At 41.7% G+C, this 25,275-nt stretch overlaps 1 protein-coding gene across 2 annotated transcripts in view; it reads right to left on the bottom strand.

Moving 5' to 3' along the window:
• sema3c (sema domain, immunoglobulin domain (Ig), short basic domain, secreted, (semaphorin) 3C) overlaps nt 1-25,275 on the bottom strand; it is a 52,781-nt gene that overhangs the window by 15,040 nt on the left and 12,466 nt on the right. For both annotated transcript variants that reach the window (XM_008288012.1, XM_008288013.1), the window contains exons 3-10: nt 14,337-14,497; nt 13,624-13,686; nt 9,080-9,199; nt 5,698-5,788; nt 3,143-3,262; nt 2,870-3,012; nt 2,671-2,785; nt 2,024-2,093 (exon numbers count right to left, since the gene is read on the bottom strand). In XM_008288012.1, coding sequence (XP_008286234.1) covers nt 2,024-2,093; nt 2,671-2,785; nt 2,870-3,012; nt 3,143-3,262; nt 5,698-5,788; nt 9,080-9,199; nt 13,624-13,686; nt 14,337-14,497 — 883 coding nt within the window. The remainder of the gene's footprint in view (nt 1-2,023; nt 2,094-2,670; nt 2,786-2,869; nt 3,013-3,142; nt 3,263-5,697; nt 5,789-9,079; nt 9,200-13,623; nt 13,687-14,336; nt 14,498-25,275) is intronic.

The raw sequence follows: 25,275 nt of genomic DNA, 5'->3' as shown, positions 1-25,275 counted from the left end.
CAGCATTCAAGGCTATGCAGACCTTCCACCTTTGATGTGATAATACCTGCAATGGTTTTATTTTAAGCTTTGCATCAAGAAATTAAAATAATCCCTACAATGACATTATGTGTTTACACTTTACATGGAGTCCCCCATAGTCCAGGATCTGTACTGCCTACTTGTGAGGTGAGATGCGCACCACGATTTTTAAACCACTGCAATAAAAAGCAAACCTATTATTTTATGTTTCTTTGTCATACATAGCGGGATGTAACGTCAGCCCTTTGTTGGAGAATTTGCTGTAATTTCAAAACCTAGTTTCTCTAACAAACTAGTAACATTGAAAAGATCTGCTGTTCTTTTTTATATGTGGTGTGTTGAGAAAAACAAACGTTGTGAGTAATTCAAATAAAATAGTAAAGATATAGCTTTGCAGAAGTTTGATCTTTCTTCATAATGTACTTTATTATGTACAAATAAATGACAAGCATCATTATAAAGCTCCAATTTCACACTTACTTTCCATATGTTCCATATCTATGCAATGAAAAGCTCATCAGTAATTCGAACAAGAGTAACGTGTGTGTGGACATGGATGCAGAATCGTATGCAGATTGTAACTATAATTGAACATGATGTAAATTCCAAATGATTTTTTTTTTCTCGCTGACACGCAACTGGTATCACTGGGAAGCTCAAGTTGTTTCATTTGTGATCCACCTCGCTGGTATGAATACGTGAAAAGCAACTCAACAGAGAAACAGATGGGAATTTAAATGCAAAGTGCATCTGTTGGGTTCTTGGGGTTACATTGCGTTTATCATGTTTTGACAGTAGGAATTCTGCCATGTGATCACATTTCAGCAGTCTGGAAATCACTTTACAAAACAGACAGTGTGTATCTCATCATGTTTCCTCACAAAACAAAAAAAAAAGCCTAAAATGATTGTTTCAGTGTAACATGCTGTCTGTTGGAGAGACCTGAGCACAGCAGCTTGAAAGGTATCAGTCCTACTGTATCCGACCATCATAGTTCTGACTGATTCCAGACGGTGGATACATGTAAAAGTGTAATTTCATAATTAAAAAAAAGATATTTTTGTCTTGCTGCTAAGGCTAAAATAGAAAATCTGCAAGTATTATTACATAAAGTGATGAAAGACCTGGATAAGCTAGACGGTTCTGAATAAACCATTAAGATGAATGGTTAACTTGGTAAGAAATATGAGCACGGTAATGAAATTGATGACAAATGGTTTCTCTTAACCACCGTGTCACCCGGTCCTCATTAGACTCCTTATGTTTGGAAGTACTTCTCTTTAACTTTGGACATTATCTACCTTTTTAACTTCCATCTGAACCACCTAAGGGGATCAACAGTGTTTAATTTGATAGCGCAGATCTTTTTTAACAAGACTCTTTATGCAGTCTGAGATACTAAAACATATAAACTCTACATCTGAGTTGAAACATTTTTCATTCACTTCTAATCGTTTAAGATTAATATGCCATCTGTTGGTTTCAAATTTTAGCTTTTCATTTATAGTTTTCGGTTTCAAAACGAACAAAACATTTGCCCAGATTCGTTTTCATATGTTTATTTAAGTGCAGAAACGTGGCCGGGGTCCATCTATTTGAAAAATGCAATAATGATATTCTCTCTGCTCTTAAAAAAAAAAATCCAGCTGAGTACTCTCATTCCACGCCTGTGGAAGTCATCCAACAATGGATTTCGTGTGATGCATATTCTGTATCAGCATGTACTACGAATGTGTCTCCTGCACTCTCGGTCAGCAAAGTGGCACAACGCTGCTAGAGATCAGGAGGAAAGAAGATCAAAACCAACGCCATATGGAGAATCCACCAGGACGCTGTAACTGATAGCACATCATCGGAATAGGCTCTTCTGCAACCTGACACATGATGTCTCTATGTATCGAGGGCCTTTGACAAGCTCATCCCCTCCTGCTGATATCCAGTCAGTGATTAACATAACCACTGAGGCCTGCAGGAATGTTACAGTTGGCTTCGTCGCTCTTACCTTGTGGATGTGAAGACTCCAAACACCAGCAGACCCTTGGGCTGATCAGTTTCCAGCAAAAACACATTTTCTGTAAGGGAAAACACACATGTGCACACACACAGAAAAGAAAAAAAAAAACGCACATATATTCTAGTTTAATACCTTCAACAAATAATCCACATCACCTCATCCTGCAGGTACGAGGGCCAAAAAGGGGACGAATGAGGAATTAATAAATGTGCATGCTGACAGATGAGGAGCCTGATGACCTGAATAGAAAAGCAGGTCTAGAATGCTGTGTGATGATGTTTGTAGTCTGAGGCCGGACCGATATGCTCATACATCAATATAAACTAGCAGGAGAATTGCTATGAAATTTGACAAAGGGCTCCAATGGTAATCCAGACTAAACATCGGAATTTCCACAGATTGTTTGTGGAAACGGCAATCGTTGGAAACCTTGGACCACGCATAGCAAACTTTAAAAAATCAGAATGGTTTTTGGTTCTTGGCAATATCATTTTTACAACAAGGTTTTTTGTTTAAACTTGTTTCATCTTCCATGAAAATATGGAGCTTGGAAGTGAAACAAGAAATTCAAAAAAATAAAAAAATGTATGTACAATGTTAATCCTCCATGAAAACTGATGTTCTGATTTCCTCACCGAGCTCGTCAAAGTGCGTTTCAGTGCCGTCCTCCTCCAGAACGGAGCACACCATCCTGGCTTTGAGGAAGGTGGTCCATTTGTTCACCAGGCTCCGCTGCCCCCCGATGTCGCTCTGGGGTCAAAAAACGCAACATAGAAACTCGAACCTACCAAACATGCAGCGTTGATTCATTTAGGCGCAGCCGCAGGCGCTTACCGGACACACTCTGGCCACCATGGTGTGGATATTTTTAGTGTTTCCGCTGTTATCTGTCAGCCTCTCGCGGAAGAAAAAGTACAATTTGGCGTCATTGGGGTCGGTTCCATCTGGTATCAGGTGGGCGTCGATGAAAATGGGCTCTGAATGGAACAGAGAAGAGGGGTAAATGGAGGCTTTTACCATTTCAATCAATAAACAAAAGAGAAAAAAAACTACGTGTTTGTGTACAACAATCAATATTATCTACACTTAAATGCTTTTTGTGCTCACCGCTGAGCCACTTAGAGTTGTGCTGATCCGTCCGCACTGCGTTTCTCTTGGTCAGGCTCCTGAAGATGGCAGCATCTGTCCCCATGAAGTCAATGTACATGCCAGAGAACAGCTCTTGATCTGGAAACACATGCAACCACACACCATCAGCAGCGTTCTGACAAATTTTTAGTTCGGAATCCTTAATATTTATCATCATTATTTATAGAAAATGACCATAGAATTAACAACAGATCTACAGTCTCTCTCTCTGTGTGTCCTGCTGCTAATAGCCGTCTTGTATTCTCCACAGCTGCTTTTTTATCATTCCTTTACACTCACTCCATTATCTATCAGTTCCAGACGATGTGTTTTTGGAGGATGCGAGGCAAGTTAGGGGAGGATTAAGGGTATGTGGCCCACATCCAAGCTGGCTTGCTAAGCAGTGGGTGTTGACAGCACTCAGACGGCCACAGACAATCCAGAACACGAGGACGGGGAGATGAAGCGCATATTTTATTGAGGCCAGACACTGGCTCTGATTGTCCTCCGATGCTCCGAGTGCCGCATCACTGCTTCCACAGACGTTGCCTTTGACCTCGACTGCATTTGGCAGACCACCGCCGCCCTCTCTGCCCCTTTCGGTTATTCGACCCTCCCCTCTGGCTCCCTCCCGGGGTTTTCTGACGACACTCGCCGGTTGGCAAAGCGGCTGCTGACACGACGGTGCTCAGGTGTCGGAAAGCAGAGCCGAGGGTGCAATGTGTCACCTTTATCCGTGTGAAAAGCAACCCAGCGCCCCCTCGACCAATCAGAGATCAAAGGAAAGAGAATCAGGGAGACGGAAGGGTTTAGCCTGAGTTGAAGGAGACGTTAACCTCTGTGTTTGCTGTGTATAAAACTCAAGCTGAAATGTGAATTCTCATCACTTTATATGGAGGAAAATTCACATTAGGATGTGTATATTTGCCTCACAACTGGAGTTTTGTGCAACGCTCAAGCTCTTAAGGATGTTTAACATGGCAGGCTGACATCTGTGGCTGATTCTGTCCTGCTATATCACGGTGGGCTTGTAGAAAAAATAAATGGATAACTTGGGTGGTAGGTACTCCAGAGGATAGAGAAGAATGAATGAATGATGGGAAGGTTTGAGGTCAGACACTGGCATCTCCTCCTTAGAGGTTTCTATTTACCAAACATTTAGAACACTAATTTGTTCCAATCCATACATGAGTTACAGCAGCGAATGCATTTGAGTGTGTGATTTTCCTGAGCAGTGAGATCATGTTTGTGCTTTTTCTTTGCTTTGCATACTCCAAGAGCAGCAGGCAATTTTGGAAGTGGGCTGTAGTCTGGAGGCTCAGAGGTTAGAACTGCTACAGATATTTTTTCTGCTATTTTTTTCATTTAACTGAACCAAAAAACATATTTTTACTAACTTTTGATTGGGTGATGAAGGCGCACATTTGGGTGGGCTAAGCCAGTCCCAGCTCATAGCTACTGCCAGCCTGGCTGACATTTGAGGACTGGCGTCATGAGGAGGCATGTTGTCAACTTTTGTGGCATGTTATTGACAGAATACGTAATTGCCCCTGCATATAAAAAAGACTGTAACATAGCACTGGTTATGTACAGTCCAATGAAAACGTTGGGCTACACAGCTTCTCTGGAGAAAGTAGAAAGTAATTAGCATCGCTAACATTATTTCCAGCTTTTAGCAAGTCCTGCATATTCTTTGGTTGTTTTTTCATTATGCTAATGTGTCTCCTCGCTTCCCTCAATCATATCTTCGTTCTTGTTTCATTCATGTCTCCCAGTGAGGATGTGAGGAAGAGATGCAAGGACGTAGGAACCAAAGCTGCCAAAGGAGGAATCCTACGTTACATGGCGTCCATTATAAGTAGCACCAGTTACTCATGACGTTCTACCACTTCATAAAAGAATGAATATGTTTCCTCACCCTAAGCTCCTTCCAAAGCCTCTTCTCTCCCTGCATTTCTTCAAGTGCATTTAAGTAATTGGAATATCCTCCATAATGGCGGAGGAGGACCACTTTTGAAGATCTCATGATATGAAGATACATACACTAGCATAGAGAAAAAAAACTTTGTAGTGTTTCCTTACATTATAGACAGGACCGGGTTGGGCTACTGTTAGCTGTCTCTCTGTCACATGGTGTTGTGGAGATGGAGTCAGTAATTAATGTACAAATGAAGCATGCTATGGAGTAATGTATGGAGTACTCCAATCACAGAGGGGACAAAACCCATGTTGATGTCTTCTACCTAAACTGGTGCTCATGGAAGTCCCAGAATAACATGCAATGAAAAGTATTTTTACCCTTCATGACTAACTCTGAAGTCATACTTCAGCATATGGATGATACATACCATTTGGCCAGCATAGGGCAATTCCTAAAGTTACCCAACAACACCCACCTGTGGCCTCTGAAGTGATCCTAGAAACTATTTTTATTGTCAGGCATAGCCAAAAAAATCATTCCTGCACAAATAAAGTTACACTTTCATGGGTATTGAAGCTGCAGAAATAAGTTCGAAGGAGATGGAGGCACCTACTGAGCATGACAGAGACGGTATTCACTTGAGGATTGAAGGAGCACCTCCCTTTTCCTGATTCCGTCCTGGAGTCAATGTGAAATACTTGTTCCTGCCACAGAGGAAAAAGAGGAAGTCAGATATTTTGGAGACAGTTTTATTCGATCCGTCATTCTGCCTAGTGGCCTCTGCTACAATAAAACCACATGTATGAGCAAAACAAATGTCCCACAAAGACGGCCGCGCTGAGGTTCTCCTTTTATTGGGTTTTTAAGGAAGCACAGACAGTCCTGCCCTGGTCTACCTTAACTGCTCCATGTGGGACAGTAAAAAGAACATTCCATTTGGGAGGAGAGGAGGAATTTCCCCGCTAATGTGTTGGATAGCCATCTCTCCATTGCAGGTGGAGGCGCTGCCAAGTCCCAGCCCCCCTCCCGGTGGCAGACTGGACGGTCCAGGCGCCTCTCACAGTAACCTGGGTAAATTACAGCACTTCTCATCTCATCCTATTTAGCTCCGACCCACGGTGCTGCTGTAGCTTCCTTGAATAGAGGTGACGTCAGTTAAGCAGCATTATTCCAGGAAAATGTGTCTGTTGGCCAAGAGGTTCTGGAGGTGGACCGACTCCATCTGGCAGGTTCTGTCATTAACCTCTACAATGCAGGAAAACAGTCGTCTTAATCTTAAAGCCTTTCTCCATTTATTTTTCTTCATTTGGATGTTTGACCTTGACTGTGCAGAGTGATTTTTTTTTTTTCAGAGAAATTGACTTCTCAGTTAATTAGGAGATTTTTTTGCTTTACACTTTTGGAGCAAAACATAGTCGTGGACTCTGGATTTTTTTAATCAGTGAGAAGGACTAAAGGTGCTTTTAAGAGCTTGTCAGTTGTTTATTTAACTTTTTGGTGAGGCAAATTACTATTTACGACTGAGACATTTTGATGTTTTACACAACATCCACAGGATATCTTTAAAATACTGTCATTCGTCAACAAATAACAAATGCAAATACTAACTGTCCGTTCACTTTGTCTTTAAATGATCCCATTTCCTGAACTGGGAAGACATTCTTCAGCCTTTTAAGTTGGAAACCTTTTTGTTTTTAAGTTGGAATATGCAACATTTACAACCTAATGCCATATTCCAAAATAAATGTCATAATTATTGATAAGCTTAAAATGTGTATAAATGATCTAAAAAGTGATGCAATAGTTGAAGTACTTTAAACCTGCATTCTTTCTCACAGCCAGCAGGGGGCGACTCGTCTGGTAACAAAAATGATCAGATTTTACAGATGTCTTTGAGAAACTGACCCTACTTCTCACTGGATCTGTTCCCTCAGACCTAAACATTTTCCTCATTAGTTTATGGTCTCAGTAACTGGTTTCAGACATAGACAATAACGTAGGATGTGCTTCAGCGCCGGCCTAACTTGTGATTGACAAATCACTACAGTAGTGGTGCGTACGTTTTCCTTGAGTTTGCAGTTTAATGTATTCCTTGCTCATTATGTTTCAAAAGAGCACAGGCAGATTTCAAACTCAAGGCTTAAAAACAGCAGTCCTCAAACCAATGGTTGTCATCGGGATCGCTACGTTTATCTTTTATATATGATCTATAAGCATTATGGGACTTTGCACTGCTCAATCAAACATTTCGTTCTGCATATTTAACTCCAACAACTCAGCAATGTAGCATGTAATGCACTTACATTATTTCCAACATGCTGTTCTGACTAAATGGGGTGTTTACAAGAACTTTATAAGTCGGAAACGAACTTTTCCGATTATTCCGACACCACATGAATGCGCTATAATAAATGTTGCATGGGAATTTATGAAAACAAGCAGAGTTCTGACACTCAATAAAGATTTAAATACTGAATAAAAGACTAACAGCCTTACTAAGAGATTTATTGCAATGCATAATTCACTGTGCATCTTTTGAAAAGTAACACACAAAATGCAAATAACCTGTCTGAGGCACGTTCAAAAGGCAAAAGGTCCACACCGAGACCTAACTGTCAACTTCCCAGCACAGCAGCTTGTTACATTCACCAGATCTTATTTTTTTTCCCCCCCGACACTGACATGTTCGAGCTCAGAAGTTGCAAACAGAGCAGTCTGCCTTTCAAACAAAAACCTCAAATGACAAAAGGCACCGCAGTGAGGAAAGAGCCTGGTCTGGAGCTCTTCTCGCTTGGCTTATTAGTGTTTGGCAGCAGCCGACAGTCTGTGGCTAAATGTTGTTCACTCAGTGAGCACTTTTCTCCTGGAGGGCTTCCTCGCGCTCACTTCCAGAGCCGTGTGGCCGGAGATGAGAGCTCGAAAAACACTGACACTAGACTTCCATTTTCTCCCTTTAATCCTCAGCACCTCGCTCTCATGCGGCATCAAACTGACTACATAAAAACTCTGCTCATATCAAGGTATGGACGTTTTTTTTTGTTGTTGCAATATAGCAACACTTCTGAAGTCTTTGAAGATCAGAAAAAATAAAATGCGACTATAGCAGCGTAGTGTACACTTGTTGTCATCCACTGCATACATTTCCCGGACTTAGATTTCTGAATTATGTTGTTCTCATTCCAATAGAGAAAGATGCAAATAAAATTCAGTTTCATAATGTTGGAGCAGTCAATCAAAAAGGTGTTATATTTTGGTTTAAGCCTCCAAATAATTACATAAAAGCTGATTTATAAAAAAATAAAAATGCTGCTTAGACGCCCCCCTTTAGGCATTTTTGTAATTACCTAATCTCCCACATAATAAACGAGTTTTGTTAACTTGCTCTGGGTGGCAGTATACACACTAATTTTAATCAGCACAGAGGTGACATTAACAGTCGACTGCAGGTGTTTTTTTCGGGGGAATTAAAGAAGTGAAGAGTTTAGAACAACTTTCCCGAGCGAGTCATGGCGCATTAACTGCGTTTACTCAGCAGAGTTGACACAGCAAAGCTTATTTATCGTACAGTGTTTACTGCGTGCTCTGTGTTTGCAGTTCTTGTATACTTGTTGCAGTATGTTAATTATGTATTTGCACATTTCTGGTTGCACATTTTTTGGTAACTGCACTGTTCATTATGTCTATTTATGCACTTCTTTAAGGTTTTTTGAAGAACAGCTGGATACTATCAGGAGAAAACCAATCCACCTTTTAATGATTTTCATTTTAATGCTACATTCTCACATTATTCATGCTGTAAATACTTACAGATGTACTTTTATATAGTGTATCTAAATATTTTATTGGACAACCACAGTGTATAACCTACTGGAGAATCTAATCTCTCTTTTCTCAGCAGTTACAGTGGCGGCTGCACTGAACCAAATGTCTCCGTATTGTTTATTTCATCATGAGTTTGTTTCTTCAATGAAGTGAATCTGTCATCGTGCACCAACCTCCGGTCGGCGGCCCCTGTTGATGTACACGCAGACGGGACTGTACGCTCCGCTGCCGCACATGAACAGATGAGTTCTGTTGTAAGGCTGCACCACCCGGATGAAGTTCCCACAGCCGTGCTGGAGAATACAAATAAACAAAGACAAACACATAAAAAGACAGAGGAGTCACATTCTGAACTCACAGTAAACTGCTAAATGTTCCTTATTGAGCAAGTTTTCAGAGGGTTATTGAAAGTTTAAGATGTTTTCAGGAACAGTTTTAGCTAAAAAATATTGTGAAGAATCCTTTCATTTGTGTATCCGCTGGTTTTAGCCCTGTTCTAAATGGACTCTGGGCCTGTGATTGACAGCTCAGAGCAAAGCAGTAGAGGCAGCTGAGACTGACTTTAATGAGTGTGAAAGACACAGACTTTCTATCACTTCTAACTTTCTCTCTCTGAGTGATCATTTTACATGGAGAAATTCCCAGCATAGCAAAAGCACTGAGCAGCGAAGGTGTGGGATTACGCAAAAATGCTAAATTTGTTTGTAAAGCTGGGAGGCTATCTAGCTGTGGAGGGGTCCGAGGATTGGTAGTGGTAAGGATTTTCATATTCTCATAGCTTTTATTTTACACCTCCAATGTTAAGACATGTTAAACATAATGGATTTTTAACATATGGGAGGTTTAAAGCAAGATCATGTCGGTTTGAGACCACTGTTCCTCTTACAAATAAAGTTGTGAATTCATTAAAAGCACTGTTGTTGAAATCAATGCAATATGCAGCTTTCCTGTTTCTTTTTCTAGTCTGGCATGACCAATATGAAGAGGTAATGTGAGCTAATGTTAACGAACCTAAGGTATTTTGTATAACACACATTACAATAGCTAAGCATTTTAACAGAACACTAATCCTAATTTCTGCTTGTTTACAGGGGCCAGCAAATGTTCAGCATCGTCTCAGCAGTTTGTAATGTAGTCATGAAATTAACATCTTGATTGGTGTCCATATAGGCATACATGTTCACATTTCTTTCATGCACATGTACACACACACAAAAACAACTTTTTTTTGTTTTGGGGTAGTGAAGAAACATGACTTTTAAATCACAGTGTGCCATTTTAAAAATATTCTGCATGTCGTGTGAACATATTTTAGGCTTTTTACTTGTCGTTTCATCACACCAGGCTGTCAGAAAAGAAAGAAAAATGGTGCAGACTTGAAAGATACTTCCAATTAGTTTGAAAGTTGTGATGAGTGTCACAACACACAAAAAAACAAACATTAAATCTATGCAACTGCACTCGAAAACAATGGATTACAATTTATGACTATTTTACAAGGTCAAAATGTTGCACATTGTCACTTCAGTGCTAATAAATCTTTAGTTTAATGACTTAAAACAACGGTTGGGAACACTGCTCTAATCCATTTTACTGCACTCATTACCACAATATAAATACTAATCGCTGTAATCCCAGCCATCACTCACTGCACACAAACAAGGAGGGGTCTATTTCCTGGTATACAGCCAAGTGGAACATCAATTCCAGAACTTGTTTATCTCTCCTGACGTGTCCTATTCCATAAGAGGGAGTAATTCAAACTTATCTCACTCGTTGTTATACAATCGCAGGCCGTACAATCAAACGATCCCACTGGTGTGCTATTAAGGCCAACGGAAAAAGAGCGTCAGTGGTATATGTGATATATCTAGGTAAGGCCGACTACTGATCTCGATCCATCTGTGCTTCCATTTCCCAAACCAGGCAGCAGCAGCAGCAGCAGCAGCAGTGAGGGCGCTGGACGTTGAGGCTAATTAGGCCTGAGTTTGCAGAAAACGAGTGGAGAAACGACGGGAGAGGGAGCGGAAAAGAAGAAGGCATATCCAGGGAGCCGTCAGGAACTTGGCCATGGCTGCAGGAATGGCAGCTGCTGCAGCTCACGGCCGGTGCGCACGGCTCCACTGAGAGCTATCAATGAAAAGCAACTGAACGTTTCACCGCCACATGCCCATCCCTGTTATTCATCTTCCTCGTCTTCATCCCTCTGTCTGTCTGTCTTGCGTTCTCCTCACTTCTATCACCCGTTCATTTCATCCCACCCTCCTGGAGCCTGCACCTATATCTGATGTCGGCCTTGCAGAGCAACATATGCGGCGCTACCCTGTTTTTATTTTCCCCTCTTCCTGTCCGTCCGCACGGAGCCTTCGTGACCAATGCCAGATAAACAGCATCGTGGCCTCGAGTGCAAGCGGCGATCACACCAAGTTTAAAGTGGAGACTCTGAGCGAGCGGCAAACAGACTTAATCAACCCGGCTCGTCTACATTTCTCCTCCATTGCCACCCTCCGGCGCAAACAATGTGCGGCCGCTCTCTGGAGCCCCGCTTGACCACAGATTCTATCGGAGAAGGGGAACTTAATATATACAGATGGGGAGGGTAATCATAACAGATGTAGTCTAGGGGGGGCTCTGATTCATGAAAAAAATAGCCCACGAGAAAGTAGAGCGTGGATGAGAGAAAATGACTGCGGTAAAACAAGAATCCGAAAGATGTCGAAAGAGTTGGAAAAAGTGGAAAGAGTCGGGCAGAAAGTGAATTTTTTTTTTTAGGGTGGCAGAGAAGAAAAGGGGATGACGGAAGGAAGAAAGGGCCGTCGGGTGGCTCCACATGGAGATGGCTCACCCAAATATTTGTGGGAGCCTGTCTGCAGCCGGCGAGCGATGACTCAGAGCAGCACAAATCACTCAGTGACTGGAAACAGCCTCTATCTCTGCATGTTCAGCTAAACTCCATTACTCCAGCTGCTGCGTGAGGATGGAGAGGTGGTGGAGAAACGAGTTGTAGAGTGATGCTTGCTTAAAAGATTACTTGTGAAACTTTCTTCCTTTTCAAAGTAAAGCCTCGTTTTCTCCTTCCACTCTCCCATCCTCTGCACTGCAGCATCTATAGGCAGCTGTGCATGTACTTGTTTCAGAACAACCCAATTAGAGGAAAACAAAGGCGGAGGAGGGAATCAGTCTTCTGAGTCTTGCTGTATGTCTTCATTAAATCTGGTTGCAGCTAACAAGTGCTGCCCAGAATCAGGCCGGCTTATGAAATCTCTGCGTCAGTGAGCTGTGTTCCACTTGCAGGCTTTGATTCCGGTTTATTTTTTCTACAGCGATCCGTGGCCTTCAATCCTCCCACGCCTCGCACTTGCACTGACTAACTGCGCCGATGCCAGGAGGACTCCGGGCCAGTCGGTGACCCTGTGGACATCTGCCGCTTGCTGATGCGAGAGGGAAATCCCAGGAGGTAGCTTCCGCTGTCGGCCCGCTTGGAGGAGCGGATTCTGGGAGCAGCTGCCGAAACCTTTAGTCTAGATCTTGATCATCATGGAGGAAAAGTATCAGGGCTTTCGAACCGTCCAATCTAGAGTACTTCATTTGGTTGAGATTAACGACCATTAGCAACCTTCATATTAGCTTCTAGTTACTGGTCCAAAGCAGTATTGGGGATGTGATGGCCTTAATTAATGATTTGGATGGATGTCTGTCTACTAGAGCTTAACAATATGTCAGTTGGCTGATTTTATTGGATAGTATTGACCTATCACAGATATGTTTATATGTTGGTATTCTAATGTATTTGTATCTGATTCTACAAAAAAATGCAAAAAAAAGTAGTTTAATTTTAGTAAAATCTGCTGTAACAGCTACAGGAGTGGTGGAAGAAGTACTCAGATCTTGTACTGAAATAAAAGCACACAGTGTCAAAATAAACTCCTTTTACACAAATAAAAGCCAAGCATGTGACTGTTTACTTAAGTAATATCATCATTAAAAGAAATCAAAACTACCAAAAGTGAAAGTACTTATTTTGCAGACGAATTAATATCACAATAATGTACATTATTGGAAGGTGTCTGAATGACTTTATGTAGTTTATCAGCTGGGTAGCTTGTGAATTGCCAACATTAATAAAGGTTTTTATTAATCTATAACATTACATCAAAATGTATTTGTTGATTATGTTTTGTATTGATAAAATACATCTGCTAAAGATGTCGAAAAAATGTGAAAATGATGGTTACTTTCCACCGCTGAGTGGAGAAAATCCGTAAAAGTCAGAAAACTAATTCAGCATTATAGAAATACTAAAGTTTCCTAGCATTAGCTAACATTAGCTAATATCTGCTAATGGTCACACCAGAACAAAGTCTGAAAGTCTGAGTTTGATTGCTGGTGGGTTCAACTTTCATTTGTAAGAGGAAAAAATGTGTTATTTCTTGTATCCAAAATCACTTTTTAAAATGAATATAAAAGTGAAACAAAACAGAAATAGCAAAACAAAAAAGACCTCACAAACAGGAGGCCTAAAAAAGTAAAATAGTCTTCAAGATAAAACAAAAAATAAAAATTGTTAAGTTTGTGGCAACAGATGTTTACTTTTGCCACAAACTACCACCAGTTTTGCATCTCTGTTTGTTAATTGTATTATTTTGTGTTGCTATATTTAGTGTCTTGGCCCCAAGGCGATCCAAGATGTGGGCTGTGAAAGGTCTGCTGTCCTTACTGTGGGGTCCTTGCCTGCCATTTGGCATTCTTCTATTTTGCTGGTAGACGCCGGCCAAAACACCTGGTGATAAAAACAGCACAGCATTCAAATTAGTCACCGAGCCCTCCGGTAACAGATTGAGAGAGGCGTGAATCACATGAATATGCTCATGAGGTTTGATCATATCCTGTTCAGTCAGACGGAAATCACAGGGAAAATTTATGGAAAAGGAACAAACGCTGTGAAAGTTTCTGTTTTTAGGAGTTTGGGTGATTACAGTTAGCCGTCATCTAGTGGGGAATGCGTGTGTTTTCAAACCCCGGAGAGGTGCTCAGAGGTCTGGCTCGATGAATCTATCAAGCAATTTACTTGGGAAAAAAAAAAAATGGATGCGGCGCAGCACTCCCTGGGGGAACCTAAACGCTTTCCCATCTGTTTATGCACTTCACGCCTGTCAATTACACGGGAGATAATTCCTTCACTGCATGCAGAATTAGCTATAAGAGAGCTCGAGCATTTTTATGGCACTTCTGAATAACCCGAAATTTGCACCGATCATCGCAAATGTATGCTAATTTGCATATCACTGCATATATTAGAATAACATCCACAGCGTACAGAGCTTACATACAGTGTTTACATAACGCTTTCATTTTCTTCTTTGTGGTTGCAAAAGAAAAGAAATGCCGGCATCGCAGTCGAAGAAAACACTATCCTCAACATCTGCTGACCTTAAGCGTGCCATGGGTGATGTTGTTGATGTCCATGGAGAGGACGTGGTCCTTGCAGCCCACATACATCCTGTCCTGGTCCTCGTCCATCTGCAGGATCCTGTAGTCCATGGCCTTGTCTGATATACTGTAGTGTTCAAAGGACTGGGAGGCCTGCAGGTCTGAGGGGCAGAAGGAAAACATACAAATAGTTTCAACACTGCCATGAGAGGGGTTTTCTCCTATGTCCACTAAACTGAGGCGTAACAGATACATACAAGCCCACATTAATCTCCTGAGTCCACACTTGAGCCCACAAGGTCTGAGAAGAAAACTCAGCATTGTAACTTTTAGGATTTGGAGGCTGTTTTTAAAACCTGCCACAGTTCACACCTGGGAGGACCACAGCTGCCACTATATATTTACAGAGGGTGTAAGGCAATGATTTGCAACTACAGCACAGACTGCACATACAATATACAGTGTAATATTTGTAAGTAGCCCAGAGGGTTTCCACACTCAGAAAAATGAAGGTGTTGACTGGAACCAAAAATGGTTATTCACAGTGATGCTCTAGAAGAACCATGTGCAGTTCCACAAAGATCATTTTCAACAATCCGTCAGGCTTTACTTCAATAAAACCTCTTCATACAAATGACATACAAGATAAAGTGCTTTCAGAACAGAGGATATAAAAAGGCGATTAAAACAATACCGCTCACTGAGTTGTTGTGACTTTTGGTTTAACGTTATAAACCAAAAAATGGATCATACCAGCGCAGAGACTTTATACTTGGTGTAATGTTTGCATCTGGCCTTACTCAGCACTTGTCCTGCTGAGATTTAAAGTAGTGGAGATGTATTCTTCTTGGGGAGACCAATAAAAGAACATATAACTAATCAATCCTGCCTGGAATTAAAGCATGTAGTAACGTCTCTATATTTGTCCGAGAAAGAACCAGCTGCACCATGACAATGTTCTTTAAACGCATTCTTGGTTATGCCTCTAAAGTGAGGCTCAAAAATCAGATCTGCGTTAAAGGTGACTCTTAGATTTCGAACTTTTTCTCATGATTTAATGCAGTGCTAACAGTTTCACATTAAGCTTCTCTCTCCGAGTTTCACCACCAGTGACCAAGACCTCAGTTTTGTCCTGATTGAGCAAGAGGTTGTTTAAAGAACCCCCCTTTTTTGAAGAAACCACCAAGTTTGCACCAAGGAGCCATCAAAAAGTGGTTCCTTCAGGCACCATAAATAGTGCTCCAAAGAAATCTTGCAAAAATTGGTTCCTCAGTGAACCATTTGTAAGACAGTACTTGGTGGACCCATGTGATTGTATTTGAATATGACTTAATAAATGACTTTTAATGAAAATAAAATAATTTGCACCATTTCTGGCTCCTTTTCATTGCAATATATTATTGTTTTGGGTTCTTAGTTAGACAGTGTGATATATTACAAGATGCCAGCTTGAGATTTGAAAGACTGTTATGGGCATTTCTTATTGTTTTCTGATGTTTTATCTACAATAAAAATCATTGTTAGTTCCAATTTGATGCCATTGTCTACCACCAAACCAAATAACTCAGATAAATATGAAGAACCTTTAATAATTTAAAAGACCACATGAAGTATGTGAAGACCCATCCCCTAAATTAAGTAGATTCTTTAGCTGGGAATGAGTCTGGAGGAGCCAGAGGTCCATCTGAAGAACCACTGAGGATCATTATTTTTCCGAGCAGAAGCATAAAACATTCTTTTGTTCAGTCAAGTTTGAATAACATACGTAATCCCTCCCCTGTGTATTAGAAACACATGCATCAGGAGTAATTCTTGGTGTAGTCAAGACCACTTAAGGTGACTCCCAGACGAGATCAAGTCCAGACAGTTTTCAGATTAAATCAAGACTGGGCCCAGAGACCAAAGAAATAAACCTGCACATTTAATATTCTTCAAAACGCTATCTTACTGCTGTACCGAAAGTCAACTGTGATAGAACTCTGATCACTCAGCGTAGAGGTCGTAGGATTTAAACAAGTTTGAAATGAGATAGGAAAATGAAGCACTCATACTGTAGGATGAGATATCGGATTTCATTTAAAGGGGGAGAGGTTCATATTTCTGAAAAGACAACTTAACATCGCATTCGTAAAACACTTTCGTAAAATCAGAAACACCATCTCTTTTTTTTAATTACACACATTCTTCTTCCTATTTAAAAGCTGGCACCTTAATTACCCAAAAACACTTCCAGGTTTTATGGGTCATAAAATCGTGCGATATTGAAATCACTCCAATTTCTGCAACGACAAAATCATCTTAATGGGAACATTATGGACTGAGACTTAATGACCAGAGCATAAATGGCTACTGAAATTGATCTCAGACGAACTTATTAATGAAGATAAATTTTGTTTTACTTTTACCCACAAGAGGCTCTGATTAAAGAGCAGACGAGATACAGTACGTCTCTATATATACACACACTGTATGAATAAGTCTTCCTACTCATTAAAAGTGCACATTGTTCACAAACACAAAGTCAACAGTCTCAGACAGTTATTTTCAGCCTGTTTGCTCCAGAGATAGAGACCATACCATCAAAGGCCTTCACTGTCGAAGCCAAACTCATGCATATTTATCACTTTTTCAATCTGCGCTGAGAGCAGGGGGTGTGGGGGGGCAACATAGATCTACACCCTCCATTTCCTCCCCTCCATTGACCCTCTCTGAGCTCTCTTTGTGTTCCGTCCTCTAATCAACAAACAGGTTGCCGGTGCTTTTGCTTCAATGCCTTGGGCTAAAGTCACATTTTCATTATTGTGTGACATATGCTTTTGAGGCCGGAGTCTTTTATCTCGAAGGGAAAGTGGCTTTTTCTGCGGCACCCCACACTCTCATCACAGGCTGTTGTTTGGCGCGTTCGCCACATAAAGCCTGAAGTGTTTAAGTTTAAATAAAGACAAGTTAACCACTTCAGTCGCAGGCGAGTTTCCCACGACTCTTCACTCTCGACTTCCACTGTGTTTAGGTAAATTGCCTTACATGGTTAACGTCTTGAAGCGAGAGCGGGGTGGTTTTGAACATCATCCGAAGGCGAGAGCCTGTGCTTAATGAAGAACATGCACGAAAATACGACTCCGCTTTTACCTGGCTCGCCAGAAACAAAATTAATATTGAAGGTGTCCTGTCAGGCAGATTTGCGTTTAACGAAAGAGAGATTGCATCAGCCTCTGGCGTCGAGGCAGCTGTGAGGATAGCATCGCAGAGAGCTCCGTGCAGAGGCAATATTATCCTAATGTGGAAAAGGCCAAAGATGTTACATGCATTGCTCTGCCAGAGTGCGGGCTGCCATAAGCTCAGTGGTCCAAAGAGTCAGTTATGGTAGTTATGCAAGAATAACCTGAAAGATAGTGAAGCTGACAAGAAGCAAAGAGGGAGAAAAAGTAGTGTATGAGTAGTGGTCTTCTAACTGCAAGATGCACAACAGCTATACATACAGCTATTGCTAACAAGGACAAGCTTGTGTTACCATAGAATAAACACAGAAGCTAGAGTTCTGTAGCAAATATGAAGTAGATGTTTGGATTGAACAGTTACATTGACATTAACAGTGTATCCATATAATTGTTAAGTAATTTGAAGTGCGTTTTAGAAATGTTGCAAAAGAAATAGAAGAAAAGCAAATTAACTTGTTTTCATTTTGCCTTTTTGACTGCTTTGCTCCAGTAAACAGACTAGAAGAAGCCAACTACTAAACCACTTGTTTGCCAACTCCTAAAAGACCTCAAAGAAGATGAAGACAAACAAAATGTTGGCCATCTATTAGAAAAAATTAGAGGGATGCCTTCAGGAATTGTTTTCAGATGGAAACACTGTAGTTATTCTTTCATCTCAGCTGGTATTAGACGTGCTTCATATTGTCCAAAGATGAAAACAATGAAGGACAAAAGAAGCAACGGATCAATTATGAGAGTTAAAGGTTTGCTATGTCAGAACTTATTTGGAAAAAGTGTTTTGATTTCAAGTCTTTATTAAAAAAAGTTAGAAACCACCTCAAGCAAATATAAATGTATTTATGTATTTTTAAAGTTTTGCAGTTTCCATGAACTTTTTGCAGTACTTCAAAAAGCACATAAACATGTCCTATGGAAACATTGCAAAGAACATTTTCTGTCTTCTGATGACTTGTGTCTGCTGTTTAAGTCAGTTACAGCTTGCATTATTCCACATGGAAAATTTTAACGGTGAAATTTATATTTAATTAGTCTGACAAAAACAAACCATGAATCAGTCAAGTGGGCCACTATGGCAGATTGTGTTGTGCTACGACGTTTTAAAAAACCATAACTTCAGCCCTTTTGTTAGGTCATCAGATTTGGGACATGCAAATATCAGCAATTGTGGCTGATTCTCCCTCTGATGTTTTTCCCTCTGGTTTCATTTCCTACATCATCCAGATCATGCCACCTTAATACCTCAAACACAGACTGTATCGTTTCCATATTCTGGAAAGATGAAGGGGAAAGAAGGCAGTGGGAGCGAAAGAAATGGTAAATCTGGCACATTCTGACTATCTAGAGACGTTCTAAATATTCACGATCTTTCTCAAGACTGACAGACTACACCTTTAATCTCCACTTGCCAGGTTTGTGTGGAGCCCTTACCTGCCTCTCACAGTTTGTAGCAGCAATGTGTTAACTGAGTTGGCATAGTGGCAGAAGTAAAGGAGGAGGCGTAGATTTTACTAGTTTCTAATCAAATTCTACACTAATATGGTCTCCATTTACGGAGGACCATCATTGATGCATTTTCCAGTGATATTTTCAATGAAAGTTTTCTTTTTGCAGCTCAAGTTTGTTTATTAATTTGCGCTCCGACAGCTAAGCTTGACCGACTTTTAACACCCCCCCCCGCTGTTAATTCGCTACGACGCAAACAAAAACAGATCTCCTGCTCCAGAACATTCCACGAGGGGAACAAATTGTTCAGAGGGGTGTGGTGAGGGTGAAATAACTGCTTAATATTATGGTGAACTTTGTATTGTTTTCTCAGTGGGGGGAAATGGGAGACTTTCATGTTCCCTCGCGAGGGTTGAAGGCCGGTTAAGCCGGGTGCTGAGACGGGACGCAGCAGGGGCGTGTCACATGGATCCAGCCTGTTCGGCGAGAGACAAACTGAAACTCTCTGGAGTCCACATACCATTGGATCCAGTATCTTCTCGGTGCTCTGCTTTCAATCACATATAAACATATGAGTCACGCCTGCACTGCTGCAGCATTGTAGACCGGCATTCAAAGTTCACAATGCCAGATGGTGCACCTGCTCTATCACGGAGAGGGGGCCTGCTCTGAACAATCAAGGTTTTCCAGCAGCTTCTATTGGGACCAAGTGTTTACAGAATCAGCGCCAGCTCATAACCTTCATATGAGGTCTTTGTAGGCGATGCTGCTCCAATGACTTCACATTCATTCCCTCGTGGCACCTTGTAAACTTGTTTTTTTTGGTAACCGAACAAACTAGCAATTTTCATAAATTTTCAAAATATGACGTAAGGAGTGACATTTTACCTATTATTATGTTTTAAATCGCAGTGATGAAGAATCCCTCTGGGCCACATGTGCTTCGTTAGGTGGGTTTATATGCATTCCTCATTGTTGAGATCACACAACCTCCAGAGGGAAGAGTGTCAGAACTGTTTGCACATCATTACGCAGGCATTGTAGTGGTTTTGGTGTTTTGTTGACACTGAAGGACAGAGTGACAACAGAAAAATTGTCCTGCTCCGTGCAGAGATGACGGATTTGCGGGTTTTGGGGACGATATTTCTTGCAAAGACACAAAGTTGGGGGCAACATTCTTACTAATAGTAAGAAGCTGGAGTGACAATATTTAGTTTTATGTTATTTTTCTTTCGCTCACTGTTGTTCTCAATGCAGGTGAAGAAAGGCTGAAAGAAAATGAGAAAAGACAGAGGAAGCAGTGACAGCTGGTGGGTTTTCTATTATGAATGTGGGCAGGTGGGCTTTGCACCTCCCTGTGGACCTCACAGCGGTCCCCTGTGTTCTGCCTTTGACTTTGAGCTTTGACCCATAGTGCCCCATTGGTTGGATACCAGACCAATTGTGATACAATCCACCCTTATCCATGGTCATGGACAGTGGGGTTAGCGGGAAGGCCAAGGTGGCGACCAGGGAGCTCAGACTTCTTTTGATGTGCTTTTTTTTTGTGTGAAGTGGTCAAGCGGAAGCAGCACAAAAGCCTTTTGTTGGGCCAAGTAACGGCAGTGGTCATTCAATATTAAACAGCGGATTGCTTTCTTTGCTGCAGACAAGATCATATCGGCAGAAAGCATTCCTCATATCTTTGAGAATGGGTTGCATTTTAAGCCAAAGGTGGCAGTAGATCAAAGTTTTGCAAAAATATTGTAACTTCATCTGTTGATTTTGCTGTTTTGAGGAGGTACGTCTAAAATCTGTGTTGTATTTTTACAAAGTTGAGGAAATGAAAACAAAACAATGATCAAAACCGAAGCAGCAGAGGCCAAGAGATCCTTAAGATCAGTTCATAGTTTCAGCAGCTCTGTGCGCTGATCAATGCAGACTTTGAACAAGGACTATTCATTCCATTCATACTACAATATATACCAATTGGCCACAACATTAAAATGACTGACAGGTAAAGTGTAAAACACTGATCATTACAATGCAGTGTTCTAGGAAATCTTGGCATTCATGTGGATGTTACTTTTACACATACCATCCATCCAAATATCGCTGCAGCCTCAGCTCACCTCCTCCAGCAGGTTTTCCCAGTAGGCTAACCCATTATTCCACAAAAACCTCTCAGAAACCAAGGAACCTGACAAAGAGCCCAATCAAAGCCCAACCTGAGCTTATATTCATGAAACGCATTGGAAAAACCCAATCTACAGAGGCGCCACCAGAAAACCTACAGGACCCGAAGGATCCACTGCAGACATCTCGGTACCAGACACCACAGGACAATTCCAAAGCAAGCATTTGCTTTGAGCACCATTTGTTTTTCTGGTCCATGCATAGTCTGCACCACCAATGGTTTGTACCACCACAGACCATGGACTGCACACAGAGTGACTCCTTGTGGACCCCTGCATTCATGGAAAGCGTGAAATGGCCTTTCCTTTTAGTCTCTAATATGGGCTAAACAAATTCCAAAAACACTGGATGCTACATTTGTCCAAGTGAACCTCAATAATGCCTTTTGTAGGAACCTTCTTGACTGGTAAACACACACTTCTTTTAAACTTCACATGCTTGTAAGGGTGGCTTTTAGATGTGAAGTCCAAGGCCAACTCCGAGATAACCCGAGATATCAGGGTTTAAGACAACTGGCTGAACAAAAGGAAACAATTTTTCACTACTTTGTGACATTTTATTGACTGAATTAAGTGACTATTCAGTAATGAAGCTAATTGTTAATACAGATTTATGATGCATTAAGGTCAGTCATTTGATCTCTGACTGTAATGCAGCCCTTTGGCTCATGACAACACTTTGTGTTATTTTGTTTGTGATATCTAAAGCTACTTCTCACTGTGACTGTGATCACCGTGGTGGGTAATTCACTCTTCTGTAAACTGTAAAAGAATTGATTTTTCATGGGCACCGGCTCCAATGTAATAACCCAGAGAGGAAACAATCTAGGCATCCCACAGAGTAAAGAAAAAGCATCTTCTTTTATGTGACTGTGGTGAAAAGCTTAGTAGAAATAGAAAAGTCTGCAGGCTACAGGAAGGGACCTGTCATTGTGCCCATGTTTGTATGACAGCAATTAAATTACAGGAGCCTGCAATGCTTACTTATCTGCTTTTTCTGTTGTGATTATATATCCCGGAGAGGGAAATGCTTTCCTCAGGTTTTCAACCCATAACACTTTCTACCAGATCCGGTCCCTAAAATTGTTTGCGTGATCAAATAATAGAGTTTTACAGCAATGCCACCAGCCGTAAACAACACTTCCATGGTTCTGGTTAGCGATGCCCATACAAGGAGTGGCTTGTTGTCATGCAGCATCATAAAAATTAGAGATTCACAGTCACTGGAAAGTATGACGGATGTTTATGAGAGAGGCAACTGTAGTTATGGACCACCCGAGTCTGAGGTTTTAGGAGCTGGTGCCAACTGTCTGGTGTCACTTCAGTAGCCTTCGGGGCCTTCTTCGTCCAGTCTGATGAAAGATAGGAAGAAGTGAAAGAAACACTGTGGTTTTCATGGTTTGTTTGGAGTTAAATGTGGTGGCAGGAAAGTGGGGGGAACACTGAAAAACAGCTGTTTGTAAGATTCCCCCCATTACCCCTTGCCAAATGAAAGAGTTACCTCATGAAAATTCACCAGCAAATGCTTTTGTTTCCACACGAAAAGGTGGTAAAATCAGCATGGAGGAACAATATGGGGTTATTTTGTCAGAACATTAGTTTAGTCTTTGAAGAGCAGGGATGAGCAGCTTTAATCAAACTGACTGAATGTTTGGAGTGTTGCCTTTTTTTTCTTCATCTGATGATTCATACCAGTGATTGAACACAAGCCAAAAGATCTCTGCAACTAATTAAAAACACTTCAGGGTCGGTCAGTCGACCAATTACGAGCCAATCTTAGTGTCTCCTATGCAAATCAGTCCTCATAAATTGGCTTTCTACCTGAAAAGCCAGCATGAATATATTAACTCCATGTTAATGAGGCTTGCTCTCCATGTAGTTGAGGAAGAACCTGCTCTGTGGTTGTCAGGGGCAGCTGGTGGGAGGACCCCAATCATCCAGCTTGATAAATATTGAAGCAGAGGCTTATACCGCCCCCTTGTAATTCATCTTTCCTCACAAGCTGGAGTGGGTTTCATCACGGAGGCCTGACTTCAAACCCGGTGCCAAATACCGCTACTTTTTGTCTGGACAATGCCAAGAGCTCTTGGGTTCACTTCTGGATGGCTGCACTTACCGAACACAGAGCTGACCCAGTCGCACATACCGGGCCGGTAAAAGACTTTGTCCTGGCAACTGACAACCCCGTCTAGAGATAAAAAACAAATGGCTGCTGCCAGAACAGGACGGCGATCCATTCTCCTTGGGGACTGACACCGCCGGGATACAGTAATGACTAGTGGCATATAAGTATGGCAGAGGGGAAGTTAAGGTGTCGATCTGGTGCAAGCAGACCACCCAAGACGTCTTGCTGTGGCTGACAGAGTCGTCCGATTGTCTGTCCAACAGACATACTCTACATTCCCATGCAAGCTGCACTCAGCACTTAAAATGCAAACGGCTTCTCCAAACTTACTGTACTGCAACTACTTGTCATGGATTGAAGCCAGTGTTGGCTCAGACGGGGAAGACTTTATATGTGCTGCGTCTCATTAATTTCTTGATTGTTGTCTGTCGCCAATTATCTATATCCAGACATTTTAATGGGAATCATATGGCTGCACGAGATGCCTGAGTTCTTATGTTTGCCTTCTCTCACACCGGCTTCCCAAGGCAGACACCATATCTAAATATGACACATGAGACCGGAGTATATTTTCTCCCTTGGTTATCTGTGTGTGTTTGTGCAGAGTGATGTTATCCAGCACTAATGTCAACTGCTGGTCTCAATGCATGGTTGACCTGCTAAGGTGATGGCTAATATTCCCTGCAAGAGTTGAAACCTGAGATGACAAACTGTCCATCACGCTGCCCCGCCAGCAAGCTAGTTTGCGTTCCCAGTGCCCCAATTAGCACCTGGCCTCCCCTTCACATGTCACCGGCAGTTGATCCTTCGCACAGACACCAGCCCATACTGTCAACCACCGTGCCTTTTAGCCGGTGACCTCTCACCTGCCACATCAGGAGCCTCCAGTTACCACTCACCTCCAGCAGACAGTAAATCTCTGCGATTTTACTGTCAGAGAGGCTCACGAAGAGAGTCTCAGAGCGAAGGGAGGCTTGCAGGAGATATGGGTCACAGGATTTTCAGAGCTGATGTGTTTACTAGTCATGGAGGACAGCCAAAAGAAAAAGAAAAAATCTCCACCAGGTGGAACTCATCTTTTCTTCCATCTTCAAGGCCATGTCATGTTTGAAAAAGTCCTATTTTCTCTTTGACACTGATGTCGCTGAGGTCAGTGGGTTGTTTCAGTGGTGTTGAGTGAAGGTAAGGATTTGCTGTGAGGGCAACAAAGTCATATGCACCTTCTGGAACTTTTGCAGCCGACTGTGGACTCCAGAGAAAGACTGTTTACTTATTCTTTTCATCCGAGCGCTTAAAGAAAATCCAGTCAAGTCGTAAAATATTTCCAATAATGGAAAAGGAATTTGTCTTAAGCCCTAATCCGGTGACAGCGAGTACCTTTTTACCTGTGCAACGTTAAGTACGGCTCAGCAAGTGGAAAAACTCAAATATGAGAGGAGTGAGTGTTCAATTCAATAAGCTACTAATACAAAACAGAGAAGTAACCAAATAATAACATATGATTGATTTGTGATAATGACAAAATCTGACCCAAGGATTTTCCAGTGACCTTGCGTTTCCTTGAAGAGACGCCGCCTTAGTTTGTATTGATGGCGATCGATTGGCTTTCAACATGTTGCGGAGGAAGAATGATAAAACATTCAACAGGGCTCACAAGGTCAGACCCATTAATGGCTAAACACAGGGAGACAGGCAGACTGACAGAGGAGCTGTCAAACATCTGACAGGCTGTCAGCCACAAGCTGGAGCTCACCACCACTCGCTAACCCTCCTGCAGAAAATGCCTATACTGCAACTCAGGCAATTACACAGACAACATTTGATGCGAGTGTGTGTGTATGAAAATGCATGCACACACTTGGGGGAATAGCTCTCTGCGTGCCATATATGTGATAGCATTCAGCACGCATGCACCGCTAACCTATAGCTATTTGTAGCATGTCTCCGTATGCCCATGCCAGCAGCTTTGACAGGCCTAT

This window comes from Stegastes partitus, unplaced genomic scaffold, assembly GCF_000690725.1.
Source record: "Stegastes partitus isolate 25-593 unplaced genomic scaffold, Stegastes_partitus-1.0.2 Scaffold536, whole genome shotgun sequence".
Classification (NCBI taxonomy): domain Eukaryota; kingdom Metazoa; phylum Chordata; class Actinopteri; family Pomacentridae; genus Stegastes; species Stegastes partitus.
The sequence above is the reverse complement of the archived record's forward strand: the minus strand, read 5'-3'. Positions and strand labels throughout refer to the sequence as shown.